The sequence below is a fragment of the Lynx rufus genome, unplaced genomic scaffold, assembly GCF_022079265.1.
Source record: "Lynx rufus isolate CCGP_SWC_20201006 ecotype Redwood Valley unplaced genomic scaffold, mLynRuf1.p SCAF_1, whole genome shotgun sequence".
NCBI classification, from domain to species: Eukaryota; Metazoa; Chordata; class Mammalia; order Carnivora; family Felidae; genus Lynx; species Lynx rufus.
Genome location: NW_025814823.1, coordinates 114,672,081 through 114,695,066, shown reverse-complemented (window position 1 = coordinate 114,695,066; position 22,986 = coordinate 114,672,081). Strand labels below are relative to the sequence as shown.

The 22,986-nt window shown below is 40.2% G+C and overlaps 2 protein-coding genes across 2 annotated transcripts in view; one reads left to right on the top strand and one right to left on the bottom strand.

The window, feature by feature from the left end:
- Positions 1 to 613: 613 nt before the first annotated feature.
- Positions 614 to 3,869, bottom strand: LOC124516162 (oocyte-specific histone RNA stem-loop-binding protein 2-like). Its single transcript, XM_047085364.1, is given in 7 exon segments — positions 614 to 659; positions 661 to 743; positions 1,590 to 1,710; positions 1,853 to 2,005; positions 2,634 to 2,738; positions 2,850 to 2,945; positions 3,776 to 3,869. Coding segments are annotated over 7 exon segments (648 nt in total). The 5' UTR covers positions 3,820 to 3,869.
- Positions 3,870 to 4,348: 479 nt separating this feature from the next.
- The window catches only part of CDC25C (cell division cycle 25C), a 30,640-nt gene continuing 12,002 nt past the window's right edge, over positions 4,349 to 22,986 (top strand). Inside the window, exons 1-8 of the mRNA XM_047085307.1 lie at positions 4,349 to 4,491; positions 5,376 to 5,575; positions 6,936 to 7,033; positions 8,425 to 8,470; positions 10,152 to 10,185; positions 10,301 to 10,390; positions 11,596 to 11,694; positions 14,974 to 15,132. Of these exons, the coding sequence (XP_046941263.1) occupies positions 5,382 to 5,575; positions 6,936 to 7,033; positions 8,425 to 8,470; positions 10,152 to 10,185; positions 10,301 to 10,390; positions 11,596 to 11,694; positions 14,974 to 15,132 (720 nt within the window). The 5' untranslated portion in view covers positions 4,349 to 4,491; positions 5,376 to 5,381. The remainder of the gene's footprint in view (positions 4,492 to 5,375; positions 5,576 to 6,935; positions 7,034 to 8,424; positions 8,471 to 10,151; positions 10,186 to 10,300; positions 10,391 to 11,595; positions 11,695 to 14,973; positions 15,133 to 22,986) is intronic.

Here is a 22,986-nt window from a genome sequence, read left to right as displayed (position 1 = left end):
CACTTTGTGAAGCTGCGGAGGGCCCAGGGCTGTCCACTACTCTTCCTTCCTCTACGCACCCCCACCCCCGAGCAGGATGAGGTAATGGGGTTGTGATTATGACATCATAGGCGGTTCAGTTGCTTGCGGGGGTGGGTTGGGGGGGAGGGAAGGAGGAGTATGGTGGTTACAGCTGGACCACTTAAGACAGGGAGGGAGGAAACAGGCAGCTGGAGAAAAGATGTTCATGTCCGTATATTTCCTCTTTAGGAACAGGATACCACCCTTTATTAAATCTCCACCACTACCACCATCTCCCACCTCAGCCAAAGTTTAAGTCTTTTTTCGAAAAGACTGCATGTAGACGTTAGTAGGGAAGAGGGTGAGGAACAGCTAAATGGTTCCTGACTTTCATGTAAATTCGAGGCTCAGCTATCAAAAAAGGTTTAGAAAGAAAGGCAAAAAGAAAAAGAGGCTTTAAACAATGCCTTCGTGTTGCCATCTTTTTGTACAGCAGTTTTAGATTTCTTTTTTAATCGATTGGGAAGTAGCAGTAATGCAAATAATCTTCACTATTACAACTATTACACTATTACAACTTAGCAGCAAGTCCCTTGAAAGACGTCTGTTTTCTCTAAATATTTTGTGCCCCACTCAAGTCTAGGACAGATATGTAACTGATCAGCTACAAAGTAGCACCAGTGGTGGGGATCTTCCTCACAGAGCCAGGGAAGGGAGTAGGCAGGAGCCACCAAGTCTGCAAACTGAAAAAGAAGAGTGAAGAGAAAGTGAGATTTATCAAGAAAATAGGGGTGGAGGGAAGATAGATGCACTGCATATTCCCTTGCCCTGCACATTTCCCCTTGGCAAAACAGGGAACAAGGCCATGAAGTATAGGAGACATGGTTTCCAGTAATTACTGTTGTGGAGCACTTATTATGTACCAGACACCGTGCTACATACTTTAAAAAAGTATTCTCATTTTTGCTTAGAATCATGAAATGAGCAAATGTCTCTATTTGACAGATGAAATGGTTGGAGAGATTAAGTGACTGCCCATCTGGTAGGCAAAGGTAATATTACAGAGCAGTCCTTGATGCTTTAAAGTCCTTGGTCTTCACCACTTGATGATCCTCCTTTTTTTATTATTTATTATCCTTTTATAATTTTGTTATTTATTATCCTTTTATTATTAACAATGCTTTAATAAAGTTCAATGATTGAGAATAAGAAGTTAGCATTGGCTCATATGCAAAACATTTATAAAATGAGACACTTGAAAAAAACAAACACCCAAATCCTCCACGTCAGGTTTCAGGCCTCAATTCCAAGGAAGATTATACCCCTTTCATCAAGTATAAGATAGCCCCCAGTGCAGCCCAACTTCCCTGCCATTACTAACTATAATTAAATCTCTTTATGCCACCTTTAGTTCTCAGAGTTTTTTATTCATGTCCTATTTTTTCTTGCTGCCCCATTTTCCTTCTTTCATTCTTGGACTACTACCTTGAACCCCATGCTAATTGTCACCTCATAGGCCAGACTCCATCTCTAACAGTGCACCAGTGGGATTTAGAAGACAGGTAGAAGATAGGTGGATAGAAGACTACCTGGGCTCCCTTCTGGTCTCCATCCAGATTCGTTGAGGGTTCCAGGGCCTGGAACCAGTCATCCAAAAGGTCATCCAAAGGGGTGGAACCCATTGGCTCTAAGAGATGCTCCATCCCCTGCCTAGGAATGCAGCAGAGTCAGAGGAACATGCACCTCATTCAGACTCTCCCTTTTCAGCCATTAAAAGCTAAACCCCTGCAAAGTAAGGAGAGGTGGGGCTCAGTCCACCACTCAAACAAGAAACCAAGAATAATGCACTCACCCCTCAGCCCCCCTGCCCTGCAGAGGCTGGCTGGGGGGGTCCCAAGAATGTAGAGCTCTTCTCCACTGCCTGATTTGGGCATCCCACGAGCGACGGCTGTACCTCCTGTTCTTATTTGGTGTTTGAGGGTGAAGTCCTGGCTGTCGCTTTGCCCTGGCAATGACAGATATGTGTCAGACTCAGATCAGGGGGAAGGGGCACAGGTCAGTTTATCACAGTGAATCAGGAGACTCATTAGGATTTCTTAAGAGTCAGGTAGGATCAATGCCCGCAATTCAATAGAAAAAATAAATCTTCAGTTGGGATTAAGCACCAAACTTCCTAAATTCCTAATATTCTTCTGGCAAGGGTAATTTAGATATTCCAACTCCCTCAGAAGTCAAGATAGATATAAAAGACAGTATCTGATATCCCTTTAAAATACATACTACCTCTTTATACATTTAGTTTGCCCGTATGCATGGAAACTTACATGTAATTAGGCAAGTATGTTGTAATTAGTGAAGTCAGCTGGCGGTATGAAGTAAAAATGGTTGGAAAGAAAAACTTCATTAGCAAACATGGATTGAGCTTTTGAAAGTCTCATGGGCCAAGTAGGATTTGTTCCATTTGAAAAAAAAGTCTTGAAAATTTATTTAGGGGCTACATTTCAGGAGACTTAGTTTTAGTAATGATGAGACTTTGTGAGAGCATTCATATTCTAATATCTTTCCATCACCCTACATTGAACCAAAGCCACTTAGCTGACATGCTTGTTGTGACCCCGCACAACTGCACTCACTTGGGGACCTGCTGCAGGAAACACTGGTAACCAGGTGTGCGCTTGCCATAATCTATCTGTTTTTGCCGCCGCTGTAGAACAACTTCATCTGTCTCTACCTCCCACCTGCAGGGGAAGTATACAATGGTCCCATGAAGTGTGATTATGGTTTTCAAAGTAAAAACCAACTCATCCCACACACACTCCCTTAACCCCTAGTCTGTTTTTCAAACTCACCTAGCATGGCAGGGCTCTGTGCTGACTCCCACACTCACCATCTCAATCCCAGAGAACAAAGACTCTTCACATACCTCCTTTCTGGGGAAGCAGATTCTCCATATGAAAAGGGTATTAGGATAAAACCCAGCTGACTATGCTGTACTTCTTAGCAACTACCACCACCAAGATGTGGACACCGGATAAAGGTTGTGTTTGTGGCTGAACTGTTGCATTGCTTATTGTTTCTCAGAATGTGATTTGCAAACCATCAGCATGAGTAGTGCCTTGATAATTCCTAGGCCCCACTCTCTACTTATTGATTCATCATTTTAAGGAGCTTGCATTCAAAGAGCTTCCAAGTTATTTTGAACATCTTTTTGTGTGTGTAGAAAATTTCAAAAATAGAGAAGAGCATTCCATAATGTTTTGCTAGTCAAAGTATGGTCTCAGGACCAGCTGCATCAGCATCAGCTGGGAGCTTGTTAGAAATGCAGAATCTTGGACCCCAACCCAGACCTACTGAATCAGAACCTGCATTTTAACAAGATCCCCAGATGATTAAACTTTGACAGTAGTGATATAATGTACCCCCAGTTACCCATTGCTTAATACTCATGGCAAATCTTGTTTCGTCTATGCCCACCACCCACCATCTATACCCACCACCACTCCCGCAGGATTATTCAAATCCCCAACATTAAGAATAAATTCTTAGTATCACCTATCAATGTTCAAATTTCCATAAACGGCCAAAGCTTGGGATCCTTTGGACTGTGATAAGGATTATACCAAGAGATGATTTAATTCCCCTGTTTTCCCTGAAAAGGAACTTCCTTTATCCTGCATAACCTAGAGTCTCAGAGATGCTGAGCTCTAAAAGGAACTGGAAACAATGAAAGCTATTGGAAGGGGTCAATAAGTAAATGCAGCATAAATACACACACCTGTCTCGCCTCAACATCTGCCATACCGGTGGCAAATGCTCCATCTCCAACGGAAGGCAAGAAAAACGAAGATGAAAAGGCCCAAGTAACGACACAAGAAAGAAGCAAGGGGAAAGAAAAGTTTAAAACACCCTGTCACCCAAACAACTCTCTCCAGGTATTATCTTAAAGAGCAGTACTCGCTACCGAAGTCCAGTTTAAATCTCCCGGGGTTGGAAGGGCTAAGGGAATAGAGTGCCCAGGAAGGGTGTGGAGATTGGCCAGAGGGAGAGCCAATGGTGTGCCAGGCACCCGGGGGGCGGGGCTTACTTAGCGGTTTACTGAACCCTGACCAATCGGCATCCTGCTCTGGCTGAGGGGCGGGGCAAATTGTGTTCCTTCCAAAGCAAGGTCACGCCTAGTGATGTAGAGCCAAACGATTGGCCAAAGGAGTCTGGGCGCGCGCGGGCGCAGATTGGCTGACGCAGTCTTGAAGTGAATGGGATAGGTTTACTGGGGAGGCGGAAGGTTTGAATAGCCAGGCCCTGTGACTGTTGATATTCTTGCACTGTGGCTGTAACTTCGATCCTCTCGGCCTATCCAGTCTAGAAGCGGAATCGTAGTCTGGTTAATTGACTCCTTTCGTCAGATTTCCTTTAATTCTGCTCAAGTCTTCGCTTGTGACTGACTCCCCACCTTTGTTTTTCCTGAAGGTGAATCTCTGGCTCCAATCTGAGGTAAGCCGGGAACCCTCTCCACCGGTATCACGGAAACCTCAGTGTCCCCCAGTGTCCAGTGGGGGCTCTACAAACAGAACTTCAGGGGATTTAATAAGCATTATCGTGAGTTAGGAGACCCGAATTCTTTCCTGTCAGTAGTCACTAGCTGTGTGGCCCCCGAATAAGTGAAAGCATTTTCTTTTTTCTTTTCTTTTTTCTCTTCTCTTCTCTTCTCTTCTCTTCTCTTCTCTTCTTTTCTTTTTTCTTTTCTCTTCTTTTCTTTTTTTTCTTTCTTTTTTCCTCTCTCTCTGTCTCTCTCTCTTTCATCCCTTTCTCCCTTTTTTCCTTCGAGAGCTGGTGAGTCGGGGGGGGGCGGGGAAGGGGGAAGGGCAGAGGGAGATGGAGAATCATAAGCAGGATCCAGGCCCAGGGCAGAGCCCTGGAGGGGCTCGATCTCACCCCCGTGAGATCATGAGATCATGGCCTGAGCTGAAATCAAGAGCCCCAAGCTTAACGGACTGAGGCATGCAGGCGCCCCTCATTCCTTTTTTAATGAAGTCCTGGTTTTGGGTTGCCTGGCTGGCTTAGTCAATGGAATGTGGAACTGTTCTCGCGAGTTCATGCCCCACTTTAGGTGTACAGCTTACTTTAAAAAAAAAAAAAAACAAACCCGCGTTTGCCTCTAGATAAGTTCGGCTCCAAGAAAAAGGTCAAGGTGCTTGGGGCAAGTGGGATTCAACTTTCATGCCTAGTTGTGATCCTAGGGATGTCCTTTCTCCAGTACTGAGCCACTGGGCTGCTGCTGGGAAGGGTGGAGGAGGTTGTGAAAACTGGACAGCCTGTGAGGGACCTATGTAGATGATGTTCACCTCTTAGGTAGGTGTTATTTTTTTTTTTCTCAGGAGGCCATGTCTGCAGAATTGATTTCATCTGCAGAAGAAGATGTACATCCTGGCTCAGGACCCAGTTTTAGGTCCAGTCAGAGGAAGATATTAAACCTGCTCTTGGAGAGAGACACTTCCTTTACCACCTGTCCAGATCTCCCTAGAACTCCAGTGAACAAACTCTTTGGAGATTCTGCAAACCTAAGTGTTTTGTCTGGGTAAATCCACCTTTTACATCTTATCTCCTTTGCTTTTCCAAATAGCCTTGGGATTTTTATTTATTTATTTTTTTCAAAGTTTATTTATATTTGAGAGAGAGTGAGCAACTGGGAGAAGGGCAGAGAGAGAGGGGGACAGAGGATCTGAAGCCGGCACAAGCTGATAGCAGCAAGCCTGATGTGGGGCTCGAACTCACCAGCTTTGAGATCATGACCTGAGCTGAAGCTAGTTGCTCAACTGACTGAGCCACCCAGGTGCCCCAATTTATTTATTTGTTTGTTTGTTTATTTATCGTAAAAGTTTATTTATTTTGATAGAAAGAGAGAGTATGAGCAGGGGAGGAGCAGAGAGAGAAAATCCCAAACAGGCTCTGTGATGTCAGTGCAGAGCCCCATGCAGGGCTGGAACTCACAAACCGTGAGATCATGAAGTGAGAGTTGGGGGCTTAACCATCTGAGCCACCCAGGCACAGCCTTGGGGTTTTTAAAAAATTATCTTGGCTCCTGCTTCAGATTCTGTGTCTCCCTCTCTCCATATCCCTCCCCCACACTCTCTCTCTCTCTCTCAAAAATAAATAAACATTAAAAAAAAAAGTGGGGAGGAAGCACTTGGGTGGCTCAGTCAGTTAAGTGTCTGACTTTGACTCAGGTCATGATCTCAGGGTTTGTGGGTGCTGACAGCTCAGAGCCTGGAGCCTGCTTCTCATTCTGTGTCTCCCTCTCTCTCTGCCCCTCTCTCTCTTTCTCAAAAATGAGTAAATATTAAAAAAACATTTTTAAAAAATTATTGTGGCTCAAAGATCAGGGTTTAAGTTTTAAACCCTGCCCTTCAGTAACAGTGTGACTCTTGACCCTCAGGCTTCTTTTCTGTGACATAGAAATAATAATCTCTTCCTATCTTACTAGGATCTTATGAGAATTAAATGATGTGATGTCTGGGAAAAGTCTTAGAAAACTCTATTGTGTTATAGGAATTGGTATTTTTATTTGTATTAATATTAGTGTTATTATTATTGTACTTTAAATTCTGGTCACGCCATGCTCTGATGCCTCGGCTAGTTGGAGACTTATAGACCTGAGAAGTACTAGAGACTCCAGGGAGAAACTAAATCTATGTACCCACAGTGCGTAGGGCAAAAGATGTGGGGTCAAGACCCACCTCAGCCAATAATGTTTGGTCCTCAATTTGAAAAAAAATTACTTGTCTCAATATGTTGGTGAGGAGGAAATGAGATGCAAATTATTGGAGTAGAGAAAAGGTTCCTGAGGGGTGTTTCAGATGAAGAGGATACTGTGATCTTTGCCTTTCAAGGTTATTACAACTTAATGGGAATCTTGCTGTACTATTATGTCTCAACAGAGGAACCCCAAAATGTTGCCTTGATCTTTCCAATCTTAGCAGTGGTGGGGAGATGTCTGCCAGTCAGCTTACCACTTCTGCAGACCTTGATGAAACAGGTAAGGAGAAGGGAGGTAAAGGCCTCAAGGAAAAAAATAACTTCTAAGGGAGAAAACAGGGTAGTCAGAAAGAGATGGAAGGTGGTAAAATTAGGTAGAGGGGCGCCTGGGTAGCTCAGTCGGTTAAGCCCATCCAACTTCGGTTCAGGTCATGATCTCATGGTTCTTGAGTTCGAACCCCACATCGGGCTCTGTGCTGGCAGCTCAGAGCCTGGATCCTGCTTTAGATTCTGTGTCTCCCTCTCTGTCTGCCCCTACCTTGCTCACACTCTGACCCTCTCTCTCTCTCTCTCTCTCAAATATAAATAAACATTAAAAAAAAATTTTTTTAACGGAGGTAAAGATCCTTGAAGTTGAAATTCTGTGGGTACCTAGGGGATTTTTGAGAATGATAAGCCAAGAAGAGAAATGTAATAACATAAATAGGAGTCATTTTGCATTTGAAAAATTTAGACAAGAAGGAATATTTTGTTAACTGATTGATGATGGGAATGAAAGTAGTAGTTAAAATGGGAAGTTTTATGCTCTAGTATAATCTCAGCAAAGGCAAAGAAACATAAAGAAATACTTTGTTAACTAATTCTTGTGGTTTTGTAGGGCCTGAGCCCAAAAGGAGTATGTTTTACTAGTCAATAATTTTTTTTAATGTTTGTTTGTTTTTGAGAGGGAGAGAGAATGAGCACTCACCAGCTGGGGAAGGGCAGAGAGAGAGAGCGAGACAGAGGATCCAAAGAAGGCTCTGTGCTGACAGAAGAGAGCCTGATGTGGGACTCAAACCCACAAACTGTGAGATCATGAGCTGAGCCAAAGTCCAACACTTAACTGACTGAGCCATGCAGGTGCCCCACTAGTCGATCTTTTTTTTTTAAGTTTATTTTTATTTATTTTGAGACAGATAGAGAGAGAGCAAGCAGGAGAGGGGCAGAGAGATAAGAAGACAGAGAATCCCAAGCAGGCTCCACGCTGTCAGCGCAGAGCCTGATTCAGGCTCAAACTAAAAAACCATGAGATCATGACCTGGGCCTAAGTCAAGAGTTGGACACTTAACTGACTGAGCCACCAAGGCACCCCGCTAGTCGGCCATTTTAGTATTTGTTCTATTTTCAGAATAAATGGTCTATTTCCTGAGTAATCAGCATTATTTCCTACCCATGAAAAAAATCTCTGTTGGTTATTGTCCTGCAGTATTTCCTGCATAAATTCTTAAGTAACATATATAAATTCTTAAGTTTTCATGAACTTGTACCTTGTACCATAAAATTGGTACCTATCAGGAGCCCATGCATTCAAAACATCAGCTTTTGAAATTAATGTGGCTTACTGGCAATGAAAAAAATGAGAAGGAAAGGCAGGATGTGTGGACAAGATTAACTCTTCACATTTGATTGCAGGCCACTTGGAATCTAAAGGACCTCAGGACATACATTTAGCTGGGATGTAAGTTCTTTTGCTAAATGAACCCCATGCTGAAGCCTTTTCAGCTCTGGCACAGGAATTTTATCCTGTGCAATCTCTGCAGTATGTAGAAGCTTTTACTTTGGGTATAAGTTGGCTTGAAAGCCTCAGTCCCTCACTGGAAAGATTTTTTAAGTTGCTCAGATCTAAATAGTTCATTTTAACCATTCCATACAACCCGTATTATCTTTAAAAATGAAGGAAAGGGTATATTGCGTTTAGGCCTAAGCTGTTTCCTGCATGTGAATAGTGCAGTGTTAGAGCATCTGGATTCCAGTGGCTTACTATTTCACCAACTGTGATTCTGAAGATTTTCTTAACTTCACTGGACCTCAGTTTCTTCATTTGTAATAAATAACAATAGACATAATAATAATACTTTTCATAACTGCTCTTGTAAGGATGGAATTTAGCACGTATGAACTATTTTATAATGTTTAGTATTGTTATTCATGGGGACTCTTTGTTGGACATCTTAAAATATTCAATCAGGGAATGCTCCAGGAATGAAGTTATTTCAATTCAACTCATTAACTTCTTAAACTTATTGTAAGGTTTCCATTTGACTCTTTTAATCTTTTTAGAACTTTATCCTTCTATGTTTAGGTGAATTAGGAGCTACTTTAGGACACTAGTGAGAGCATTCCATGACTGTTTTTTAATTAATTAATTAAACCTATTAGTTTTAATTAATTATTGATTTAAATAATTAATGTAATTAATTAGTTTTGAATTAATTAATTTATTAAGACTTTATTTTTTTTAACAGTTTTTTTAATGTTTATTTTTGAGGGAGAGAGAGAGTAAGAGTGGGGAGGAGCAGAAAGAGAAGAAGAGAGAGCATCACAAGCAGGCTCCACACTGCCAGGGCAGAGCCTGACACAGGGTTCGATCCCACCAACCAAGGGATCATGACCTGAGCTGAGATCAAGAATCGGTTGTTTAACCGTTTAACTGACTGAGCCCACCAACCGCCCTTCCACTGTTTTTGTTTTGTTTTGTTTTTTTTTAATTTTTAACATTTTATTTATTTTTGCAAGACAGAGAAAGACAGAGTGTGAACAGGGAGGGACAGAGAGAGAGAGGGAGACACAGAATCCAAAGCAGGTTCCAGGCTCTAAGCTGTCAGCACAGAGCCTGATGTGGGCCTTGAACTCATGAACCAAGAGATCATGACCTGAGCCAAAGTCAGATACTTAATTGACTGAGCCACCCAGGCGCCCTGCCCTTCCACTGTTTTTAATAATACATGTGAAAATTTCACTTTAGATTGCTTATAGTTTATTTGACTTGCTTTAAAAATCCTAACTCATGCAAACTGGATAAAATCTTGGCAATAGGGATAATAATTAATAAAAAATAAGTATTAGCTCCCAATAGTCAATGCTGGAAAATTAGTAAATTTGGTCTACATAAGATGTAGGACAAGCTCATCATCTTTAATGGATATCTATATATATGGTTATGAGGGCCTTATCCCCAGGATGTCACTTAACATCTTCATATTTGCCACAGAGAGCACTTTACATATTGTATGGAGACATATCAACTAGATACAGGGCTCCTAGAGTGGAAAAAAGGAAAAGTTGGGATGCCACAAGCCATTGAGGAATAACTAAACAGTATTTGGGGTTTACTGACTGGCACTTTCTTTGATCTTCAGGAATCATCACCAGCACTTTACAAAATGCAGCCCAGTGAGTAACATCTATTTCTTGGGTTTGGGTTTGTTTCTCAGGTGGTAGGCAGAGGCTTTCCACCTCACCTGTGGCTCAAGGATGCTGGATGTTCTCAGAAAATGTTCTCTTGTAGGCACAGCTGCTTTGTAGCACTCCAAATGTTTTGGACTGTGGCAACAGGAAGAAAGATGCAGTATGTAGCTCACCCACAAATAAAGAAAATGTAAGTGTTAAATGGAAACCCAGATACATTAGTACTTTTCTCCTTGTGAGGGGAGCAACTCATCAGTATCATTATGAGACCCAGAGCTGTTATCCCTCAGTATGCAGACAATCAAATTGCTTCACTATAAGGCAAAAAATTATTTATGGTTTGTTTTTTATCTTTAAGATTTGACCCTAGAACAGACACCTAGCTCCATGTCTTCCAGAGCAGATCATCATTATTCCTCATGTTCAGTTGATTGGTTTAAGGGCAAAAATCTCTATTAGTGTAGTTTGGGAATTTAGGGCTATTTTTTTAAACAGATAATGTATATAAGTTGTTCACATACTCTGTGCATGGCTTCATATATGGGTTTACTTAATTTCTTCTTATTTCTCCCTTAGTCAAGCTTCTTAGCCCATGTTCTGAGAAAGCCATGGGCCTTTTTGTCTGAGCCTCCGGCCTTCAGTCAGTTCTAAGTCGAAACTGGGCTCGACAGAGCCACCTAATCACCAAGATCGTTCTCTAACGATCCCTTCAACGATTTCTCTTTTCTTGTTTTTTTTTTTATGTGTATTTATTTATTTTGAGAGACAGCGCATGTGCGAAAGAGCACAAGTAGGAGAGGAGCAGAGAGGGAGAGAGAGAGAATCCCAAGCAGAGTCCAGCCTCTGCACCAAGCCAGATACAAGGCTCGATCCCATGACCAGGAAGGAGATCATGACCCCAGCCAAAATCAAGAGTTGGACCCTTAACTATATGAGCCACCCAGGTGCCCTGAATTGTGTTTTCTAGCCATCTTTTTCTTTCCCCTGCCTGTCATTCTTTCCCCCAGGTCAGTATCTATAAAAGGTAGCTGCTGTTCTTCTTTTCTCACATTGACTAAGTTATACCCATGCTTTTGGCTGTTTTAATCAGCTTATTCTTGATTTGACACTGTCCTTGTAATCACTTTTTGGAAATCTCACCATCCCCTCCCTACTCAGGCTCCCCTTTTCCTCCCTTCCTTTGGCTTGTGACCATAAAATCAGTATCCTCCAAAGCAAATCTACATATCATACATCAAATCCAAACCATAATTTGTATTGTCAGGATATAGGATCAACCTTGATTATACTTAATGTGTTTTGTGAGGGTTATTCATGGCTTCACCTGATGAAATGTTTTTGGCAGGGCTTGCTGACACTTGTCTTCCTCCAGCCAATGTAATTTTTCTTATGCAGAAGAATAACACTTTGAAGTCCTCCGAGTGGTGGGCATCCAGGAGCCTGAAGTTTCAAAAGACACCAGGGGAGCCTTACATGTCTCCCCTTTCTCTATTGGTGAGTCACTGAACATCCTCATCAAGGGTCTGCTGAGGTGTTGTGGATTATAGGATGGCAGATCTGCATTACAACCCTTTCAATTTTTCTAAGCTGGCTTAGGTGAGAAAAGTGGTTGAAGAAGTAACTCTGGGAAAAGTAAGAGACATCCTCTGACGTTTTTATTTGTTAGAAAATTCTTAGGCCTTTAGGGGGCGCCTGGGTGGTTCAGTCGGTTAAGTGGTTAAGCTTCCGAGTTCCGCTCAGGTCATGATTTCACAGTTTGTGAGTTGGACCTCCGCGTCTGGCTCTGTGCTGACAGCTCGGAGCCTGGAGCCTGCTTTGGAATCTGTCTCTGTCTTTCTGCCCCTCCCCTACTTGCTCTTTGTCTGTCTCTCTCTCAAATATGAAAACAAAACAAAACAAAGCATAAAAAACATAAAAAAAATTCTTAGGCCTTTAAAGTTGTTCTATTTTGGGGTCCCCTGGGTGGCTCAGTCAGTTAAGCATCTGACTTCAGCTTAGGTCATGATCTTGTGGTTGGTGAGTTCAAGCCCCTTATTGGGCTCTCTGCTGTCACCACAGAGCCTGCTTTGGATCCTCTGTCTCCTCTCTCTGCCCTTCCCCCCCCTTCTCAAAAATAAGTGTTAAAGAAGGTTTTTTGTTAATTTTTTCTATTTTATTATTTATGTGATTCCTCCCACCCTAATTTTAAAAGTACTATGTGCCCATTGTGAAAATGGTTTAAAAATATAGCAAATATAGGGGTTCCTGGGTGGCTTAGTCAGTTATGCGTCCAACTCTTGATTTCAGCTCAGGTCATGATCTCACGGTTTGTGAGTTCAAGATCTGCACCAGACTCTGCTAACAGTACAAAGCTTGCTTGGGATCCTCTCTCTGTCCTTCTCTCTCTGTTCCTCTTTGCCTTGTGTTCTCTCTCTCTCTCAAAATAAATAAATAAACTTAAAAAAATATATATGTATATATATATATATATATATATATGATAGGGAATATAAAAAAGAAAATAGTTACCTCATAGAGAAAAACTATTAACATTTTACCTCATTTTTTATAGTCTTTTAACTATGTATATAATTTTAGAGTTGAAGTCATTAATTACATATGTATAACATTTTTTTAAAGAGATTCCTTTTTTTTTAAGTTTATTTATTTTTGAGAGAGTTGGGGGAGGGGCAGAGAGAGAGGGAGAGAGAGAACCCCAAGATTATCTGACAGTGCAGAACGTGATGCAGGGCTCTATCTGACGAACTGTGAGATTATTACCTGAGCTGAAATCAAGAGTCAGGTGCTTAACTGAGCCACACAGGTGCCCCATATATATAACTTTATATCCTGCTTTTTTAAGATATTTTTTTTTAACGTTTATTTATTTTTGAGACAGAGAGAGACAGAGCATGAATGGGGGAGGGGGAGAGAGAGAGAGGGAGACACAGAATCGGAAGCATGCTCCAGGCTCTGAGCCATCAGCCCAGAGCCCGACGCAGGGCTCGAACTCACGGACCGTGAGATCGTGACCTGAGGTGAAGTCGGACGCTTAACCGACTGAGCCACCTAGGCGCCCCTATATCCTGGTTTTTTAAAGTTAATATTGAAACTTCTAGTAAACATTATTCTTTGTTGGATGCTTTTACCCTAACAAATGGACCACAATTTACATAGTTCCCTATTTTTGGACACTTAGTGGTCCCAATTTTGCTTTTATAAATAATGTTATTATGTAAGGTCTTGAGCATAAATCTTTGCCTACACTTCAAAATTTTTTCTTTAGGATTGGTACCAAGAATTATAACTACCAGGCTAAAGGATATATTTTTAAGATTTGTGATACATATTTCCAGATTCCTTTCAAAAAAAGTTATGAATTTACATAATTCATGAATAATCAATAGCTCTTTTGATAAATGTTTATTTTTTTAACTGCCAGTTAGATTGATAAATGTTTTATGTTAAAAACAATTAGTAGTGATTTCATGTGAATATTAGCTATGCACATTTTGCTAGTAAATGATTGTGCCTTTGTCCATTTAGATACTGGAGTCTTAAGTTACCCAGGCATTCACTTGCTTTTTTTTTTTTTTTTTTTTTTCAACGTTTATTTATTTTTGGGACAGAGAGAGACAGAGCATGAATGGGGGAGGGGCAGAGAGAGAGGGAGACACAGAATCGGAAACAGGCTCCAGGCTCTGAGCCATCAGCCCAGAGCCCGACGCGGGGCTCGAACTCACAGACCGCGAGATCGTGACCTGGCTGAAGTCGGACGCTTAACCGACTGAGCCACCCAGGCGCCCCTCACTTGCTTTTAATAGACAGTGGGTTCAAGATATTCCAGGGATTTGGGGTCTAATCTCAATCTTAGGGAAAAATCTTTTTAACACAGCACATCCTAAGTAGATTAAGTTGACCGTGTTTCGGATATTTGATTTCTTGGAGAAGAGGAAGACTTGGAGCCTGGTAAATTACTGGGTAGTCTTCTTCTTTTTTTTAAAGCTTTATTTATTTATTTTTTAATGTTTGCTTGTTTGTTTGTTTTCAGAGAGAGAGCAGGGGAGGGGCAGAGAGATAGGGAGACAGAGAATCCCAAGTAGGTTCTGTGATGCCAGCACAGAGTCTGATGTTGGGCTCAAAGTCATAAACCATGAGATCATGATGTGAGCCAAAATCAAGAGTTGGACACTTAACCAATTGAGCCACCCAGGTGCCCAGGTTGTTTTCACCTTTGACTATTGCAAATAATGCTGCTATGAACATTGATGTAGAAATATCTGTTCAAATCCTTGCTGTCATTTTTTGAGGGTATATACCCAGAAATGGAATTGGTGGATTATAAGATAATTCTATATTCGATTTGGCGGGAAGCTGCCATACTGTTATCCATGGCAGCTACACCATTTTTCATTTTATTTGGTTTTTTGGTGTTGAGCTATATGAGTTTTTATATATGTATTCTGGATATTAATACCTCATCAAATGTATGATTTGTCGATATTTTCTCCCATTTGGTGGGTTGTCTTTTTACTTTCTTGGTGGTATTTTTGATGCACAAAAGTTTTTAATTTTGTTAAGTCCAATTTGTCCATTTTTTCTTTTATTGCCTATGCTTCTGTCATATTCACAAAATCATTGCCAAATCCAATGTCATGAACATTTCCCACTGTTTTCTTGTAAGAGTTTTACAATTCTAGCTTTCAAATCTTTGCTTCATTTTGAGTTAATTTTTGTATATAGTATAACATAAGGGTTCTGAATAGTTTTTAATATTGTCAATATAATTGACAGGACAATGGAAAGTTGGTGGAAGGAGAAATGAAATATCTGGGCAGTCCCATTACTACACTTCAAAAATTGGATAAAAATTCAGAACTAGAAGAACACCAGGCAGAGGAGATTTCAAATGAATTGATGGAGTTTTCTCTGGAAGATCAAGAAGAGATCAAGGTAAAATGCTCCCCAGTATATTTGCATTTTCCATATTCCTTCATTCTTGAATTAACAATGTTGTGTATATACTGGGTTTCAGCCACTTACTAAGTAGTAGGTCTGTAGAAATCAAGAAGACATGATCTCTAAACTCTAAGGGCTACCTGATAGGATATCAGGTAACTATGGGATTCTTATTACTGCTGGGTGAGAAGGTTCCAGTTAGTAGTTTGAGTACCTCACCATCAATGTAACTTGGTGTAAATGATGGCTCCAGGATAATAGTAATGGATGGAACATACCTAGCATGATTTTTCAGGTATTTTACAATATATCCTTTTGTCTTTTATCCTCCTCATGTCAGTGGGAGGCATACCTGAAGCCTGTGGCTTATTGGCCGTATCTGAGCCAGTATATTGCTTTCTGCTCCTAAGCAGCTTCCATACTGTCAGCACAGAGCCTGATGTAGGGCTCAAACCCAGGAACCATGAGGTCATGACCTGAGCTGAAATCAAGAGTTGGAGGGGCGCCTGGGTGGCTCAGTCGGTTAAGCGGCCGACTTCGGCTCAGGTCATGATCTCGCAGTCCGTGAGTTCTAGCCCCATGTCGGGCTTTGTGCTGACAGCTCAGAGCCTGGAGCCTGCTTCACATTCTGTGTCTCCCTCTCTCTGACCCTCCCCTCTTCATGCTCTGTCTCTCCCTGTCTGAAAAATAAATAAACGTTAAAAAAAAAAAAATTAAAAAAAAAAAAAGAAATCAAGAGTTGGAAGCTTAACCAACTAAGACACCCAGGTGCTCCATAGCTCTTAAATTTGGGTCTTGGTCCATTTTGATTTAATTTTTGTGTGTAGTGATAGGTAAGGGTCCAATTTCATTCTTTTGCATGTGAATATTCAGTTATCCCAGCACCATTTGTTGAAAAGTTACTGTCTTTTCCTTGTTGAATGGTCTTGGCTCCCTTGTCAAAAATCATTCGACCATATGCATGATGATTTATTTCTGGACTCTATTCCATTCCATTGGTCCATATGTGTATCTTTATAGCAGTACCATAGTTTTGATTACTGTAGCTTTGTAGTAAATCATTTTAAATATTTTTTATTCCACAAATTATACCTGAATATATTCTTCTTAAAAAAAAAATAACAACAACCTGTAATAGCTGAGGCTAACCCTATCTGATCACTATTGAAGAGCAACTTTGAGATTATCTGAGATTATCTGGGATTATAGGGAAAAGTCAAGAGTGTGGGAGTTAGTGGAACATATTGGTCTAGAAAGTAACAGACTTTGGATCCAGACTTTCTGGGTTCCATAGCTTGATTCTTTAACAATATGGGTACAGTTATATGATTTCCCTATGCTTTAGTTTCTTAATCTATAAAAAAGAAAAAGTTTGGGTAACTATTTCATCGGGTTGTTGTGATGATTAAATGAGTTAATTGTACATAAAGCAGAACAATACTTGCTCAATTACTAATGTTTAATTATTGTAGTGTAGTATGAGTGCTTAATTACTATAGTGTAAGGGCCAAAATATGTGGAATTATAAAGATTGATGGAGAAGGGATGCTCAATAGCCTTGATGTCCTAAGTGAAGTGAAAGTTGCAGTAATCTCATGACTCAATGGTGAGTGTTACGTGACAGTCATGAAGAATTTAGAGAAGGTTATAATCAACTTTCGGAAACCACAGAAGGGAATTATTAAAAGGCTAGTAAAATGATATTTGTGCTGTTTTATATGATAGACCTACATGGCATAGTGTGCTGTTGCCTAGAAGCAAGATTGGGGACTTTGGAACTCCAGAGATGATTAAGAGAGGGCTCTAGGGTGCTAATGGCAGATGAAAAAGGGGTTGAGTTAGTCTAGGTGATGGTGAAGGTAGCAGAGAAGTAGAAGATGATGAATCAAAACCTGGATAAGGAGCCAAATGTCTCACTGAGTAGACTCAGTAAAGTAAAAACAGTAATGTGGTTGAAAGTTGCTGAGGAGCAAGAAGTGCCTAGTTTAGAAAGCTTTGAGAACTAGGGGAAAGTTTAGTCAGTTTGAGAGCATGCCAAGTTTGAATTCTTGATAGTAGAGTAATAGAGGATAGTTGCAGATCTTTTTCTTTTTGTTTTGTCTTTTTTTTTTTTTTTTTTTTTGGTCCCTCTTTGTCAAGAGGCCAATGTGGAGTGCAGGAGAAGCTTGGTGCAACTATTGAGGAGTTGTGAAGTCACTGTCCAAAGGGTTTTCAGTTTTCAGAACACTGTGAGTTTGAGGAGAGAAGAAATAGGGATTTTAGTGTTGTTGGTGTAACAGAGACTAGACTGGAAAAGAAAAATGAGAGCCAGGTAATAATAGTAGGTCCCATTTATTGACTACTTAGAGTGTACTGGGCACTGTGTGTTGAACAGTTTATATCCGTCATTGCATTTAATTTTCATGTCAGTCCTGAAACATGAGTGTGATGCCCCTTTATTTTCTTTCTTCTCTCCCTTTTGTTCTTTCTTTAGTCTTATCTTAGGAGGAGAACATCTGGCCATGGGATAAAGGCTCTTACCCAAGGTCACAAAATTAGTCATTGGCAGTGTCAGGATTTAAGGTGAGATCTGCCTGACTCCTGAGCTGGTGTTTCTAGCAGTATTTGGTGTCTTTTATGAAGATACCTGGAAGGTGAAAGTTGTCCCAGGAACATGTAGTAATGACATTTGCTTTTTGAGTAGGGTTGATAAGGTTGAATAGTCACAGTTTGAATGAATTGAAGTGTTCAGGAGGATGGTGAATCAATTATCTAGAACACTGCTGTTCTGTAAAACTTCCTGAGTTGATGGAAATGCTTTTTATCTGTCCAATACAGTAGCCCTATGTGCGTTTTGAGCACTTAAAATGTGGCTAGTGCAACTGAGACACTGAATTTTTAATTTTGTTGAGTTTTTAAAAAAAAATTTTTTTAAATGTTTATTTTTGAGAGAGACAGAGACGGAATGTGAGTAGGTTAGGGGCAGAGAGAGAGGAAGACACAGAATCCGAAGCAGGCCTTAGGCTCCGAGCTGTCATCACAGAGCCCCACGCGGGACCCGAACTCACAAACTGCGAGATCATGACCTGAGCTGAAGTCAGACACTTAACCGACCAAGCCACCCAGGTGCCCCATAATTTTGTTGAGTTTTAATTAATGCAGACAACCATGTGTGGCTAGTGTTATTATAATGGGTAGTGCAGATCTAGAATCTTCTAAACATATGGTCCCTGGAGCAGTAGCATCAGTGTCAGGTAGGAATTTCTTAGCAGTGCAAATTTTGGGGCCCTATCCCAGAAACTTTGAATCAAAAAACTGTAAGGGTGGGGCCCAGCAGTCTGTTTTAACAAAGCTTCCAAGCGAATGTCATTGGTTTGTAGGAAAACAGCAGAACCAAGATATGATCTGAAGGAGACAGGGTGGGTATTGAGAGAATTGATGTTGACCTTCCTGAAACAAACATTATTGAGGGCTAACTGGTAATGGAGGGTAGATCTGTGGAAAAACAGCAAGTTTAGGCATAGTTAGCATGGGGAAAGTTTCCTAGGCCTTCTGGAGAAAAACAAAGAGCAATATAGAGTGAACATTTAGTGGTGCTCTTAGAAATGTATATTAGTCTTCATGTTTGCAAAATGTAGCTAAAATAGTCAAATCTCAACTAGTATTAACTTAGGGAATTAAATTTAATGTTGATTAAAGAGAAAATTTTTTGTTTTCAATTTTATTGTTGAAAATTTATCTAATGTGTTTAATCTGCTTTTATGAAATAAGTACAATGAACATAACGGAAATTTTTCTTGTCTTTGAAACATCATTGTGAATTGTATAATATAGACAGTATGGAAGAATGGATTTAAAATAGACGGACCCTAGGAAATACTCTGGAGAGTATGTTTATTTACATGGAAGAGTAGCATATGGCTGTGAGATATTTATTTTGTCTTTAAAAAATAATAATTCCCTTTAAGTGCTCATTTTAATGTATTGTGACTCATATGACATCATTTTTAGTTGAGGGCACACTATATAAGAATATGCATAGCAGTAGGTTTTAGAATAGAAAAGGCATAGGGATGTTTGTTTGGGGTTTACATTCTTGATGCTAAATGGAAATAGATACCTGATAGAATAAGGAGATTTGTGTAACCTCAGTGATTTTTGATTCATTCATTTAAAAAATATTTATTGAGTACCTATTAAGTGTCAGATACCATGTTAGTCACTGGTGATACAATAATAAACAACACATACTAGGTTTATGGTCTCTTGGAGTTCGTATTCTTGTCAAAGGGATATCAACAACAACAAACACACGTTTGTCAGGGTAATGCATGTTCTAGTTAGAATTCTTGGATGCAATTAAAAGAAACTGATTACTACTTACCTTAGGCAAAAAAAGGATTTTTCTGGAGGGTATTGAGGAGCTCAGAATTGCTAGGAAGGCTGGAAAACAAGGTAAGGCCTGGCCACAGTGCTGCTATGGGGTCATTGTTCTCAGGACATTACCACCAGCTGCCTGGACACTTAATGTCACCATTACTGAACCCCCTGCCCCATGATGTAATCCCACCTGATGCTAGACTCTTGCTCAGGAACATTTGCTGCCACCCACTCTATTCTCAACTGTGATGCTGCAACCATAAAAAAAAGTCTCAACCAACCCTTTGCTTTTTTTGTGTTATTCCTCAAGTTTCAAAATGCAGTCAGGAATATCCGGTTGACTATAAAAGAATGGAAAAAGGAATACCTGTCCCCCTTCGGCCTTCTTATCAGGATGCAGGACTGCCTCCCATCTAATTTGAGATTTTACCAAATCTCCAATTTTAGCCAAATTGCAAATGACTGCCATAACAGACAAAATGATTTAATTATTGCAATTGTTCAAGTGTAAAGAAGGTAACGAAATGGGGACTGAAATAAACACTAATTGAAGGGAACCTTTTAATGGGAATAAATAGGAAAGGCCTCCTTGAGTAGGAGATATTTAGTCGAGAACATATTGATAAACTGTCCCAGTTTGCCTGCCATTGAGGAGGCTCCTACAACCTGGGCCTTTCAGTGCCAGAAATGGGAAAATCATAGACAGATTTGAATGAGTTGGTCACTCTAGTTGTGCAGGAACCATACATGACCTGACTAGAGACAGGAGGATTCCATGAGGAGCATATTGTAGGTGCAAAGTTCCCAAGGTTGAATAGATCTTGGTGTGTGCAAGGAATTGAGAAGCCAGTGTGAAAGAGGGTGACATTTGCCTGAAGTGGGATAGCAGATAAGCAAGAGACAGACAATACAGGGCCTTAGGGCTATGGTAAGTGTGTGGATTTTATTCTTAGTGCATTGGCAAGCTATTGGGGGATATTAAGCAGAGGAATAATATGATGTGGTTTATTTTGTGAAGACTGCCCTGTTGCTCGATGAAGAATGGATTAGAGAAGATTAAGAGTTGGTAGGAGGTGGGAAAAGAAATGAAAGCAGGTACAAGTAGGACAGGAAGCTATTTCAGTAGCTTCAGGGAAAGTTGGTGGTAACCTGGACTACAGTGGTGGCTACAGAGACAAATGGATAAATTCAAAAGCTATTTTGGATACAGAGTAGACAGGACTTGGTGGGTTGCATATAGGCTGTGAAGGAAGGATAGGATCAAGGATGATTTAGACACGTTAAATTTGAAGTGTTTTGGGGGCTCATGGGCGGCTCAGTCACTTAAGCGTCTGACTTCAGCTCAGGTCATGATCTCACGGTTGGTGATTTCAAGCCCTGTGTTGGGGTCTTTACTGTCAGCACAGAGCCCACTTCAGATCCTCTCTCCCCTTCTCTCCCTTTGCATGCCCCCCCACGACACCTGTGTGCTGTCTCACACATTCTCTCTCAAAAATAAACATTAAAAAAACAAGTTTGAAGTGTTTCCGTTTCAAAGGGAAAACAGAAGCAATCATACCCATATAATTTACCATCCCTCTTGTCATCCTGCATGAAGTGTCCCTCCCCCTATCTGAAAGCTACCTCCCCCTCTGCACTTCCACCTGTTGATTGATTCATTCATTCATTTGGTAACACTGGGGATACAATAGTGAACACAACAACTCAGCCAAGTCTGTGCTCTCATGGAGTTTACATTCTAGTCTGGAGGAAACAGATAAATAAACAAATACATTTATAATATGACAGATGGTTAAAGACTGTGGTAAAAATGCAGGGTAAAGAGAATAGGGAGTACCTGGATTGGGCTAGAGTAGAGTGGGAGTTGATATTTTTGATAGGTTTCATAGATTAGAAAAGACCTCTCTGAGAGCGATGTTTTAGCAGACATCTGAAGCAGGTGAGGGTACCAAACAAACAGGTATCAGGAGGGATGAGTTTTTCTAGGCAGAAGGAAAAGCAAGTGCAATGGTTTTGAAGTGGGAATGTGCTTGGCATCTCTGTGGAACACCAAGAAGCCAGTGTGGCTGGAGCAAAGTTAGCAGGTGCGCAGTGGGACAGAGTGTAGGTAGTAAGAAGGACAGGTCACATAGGGCCTTGTAGGCCATTGTAAAGATTTTGCAAAAACCTGAGTCACATGGAAGCATCTCCTCTTGACTGTTTCTGCAGTAATCTGCTCTTTTTCCTTCCTGTATTATCATTTCCCCCTTGCTCCTAGATGAAGACTTCACAATTTTTTTGGTATCGGGATTCCTTTGCAATCTTAGAAATTGTTGAGAACACTTTGCCTTGTACCTGGTCTTACGGGAAAAGCATCCAGTTTTTCTCTGTTGAGTATTGTTAGTTATGGGTTTCTTAAGATGCCCTTTATTAGGCTGAGGAAGTTCCTTTCTATTCTTAGTTTGCTGAGAGATTGTAGCAGGAAGAGAAAATATTCTGTCAAATGTTTTTTCTGCATCTATTGAGATGATCTTAGGAGTTTTTTTAACTTATTAATATGGTTAATTACATTGATCTTAGAATGTTAAACAACCTCTCATGCAGGTGATATCCTTACTTAGTCATGATGTATTATCCTTTTTACATGTTGTTGGATATGATTTACTGAAATTTTACCGAGAATTTTTGAGTCCATGCTCATGACAGATTCTGATCTTTACTGTTTTGTTTTCCCTGTAATGTCTGTAATATTGGTATCAGTGTAATGTCATCATTTGGAAAGAATTCACTCTTTTTCAGTTTTCTGGAAGAGTGTGTGTAGAATTGGAGTTTTTTGTTTTTTGTTTTTTTAATGTTAGGCCAAATTCACCAGTGAAGCCATCGGGACCTGGGCTTTTCTTTGTGGGAAGTTTTAAAATTACTAATTCAATTTTTACTTTTTGTAGGTCTAGTCAGATTTTCTATTCCTTCTTGAGTTAGTTTCAGTAGTTTTTGTCTTTTTAGGAATTTGCCCATTTAATCTAAGTTTTCTCATTCATTGGTATGTAGTTGTTCATAGTATCCCTGTATAATCTTTTTTATTATAATTGCTAGTACTGTCCATTCTTTCATTCCTAATTTTAGTAATTTGAGTCTTTTCTCTTTTTTTTTCTTGGTCAATCTAGGTAAAAGTTTATCAATTTTGTTGATCTTTTCAAAAAATCAACTTTCGGTTCTGTTGTTTTCTCTTTTCTGTTCTTTACTTCATTAAGTTTTTGTTCTAATCTTTATTTCCTTGCTTCTGCTTGGTTTGGATTTAGTTTCCTTTTTGATGGAAGGTTAGGTCATTGTCTTGAGATCATTCCTTTTTTTCTGTTACAGGCCTTTATAACTGTAAAGTTTCACCTAAGCACTACTTTAGCTGTATCCTTAACTAAATTTTGGTATGTTGTGTCTTCATTTTTATTCATCCAAAAGTATTTTCTAATTTCTCTTGAGATCTTCTTTGACCCAATGTTTATTTTGGAGTGT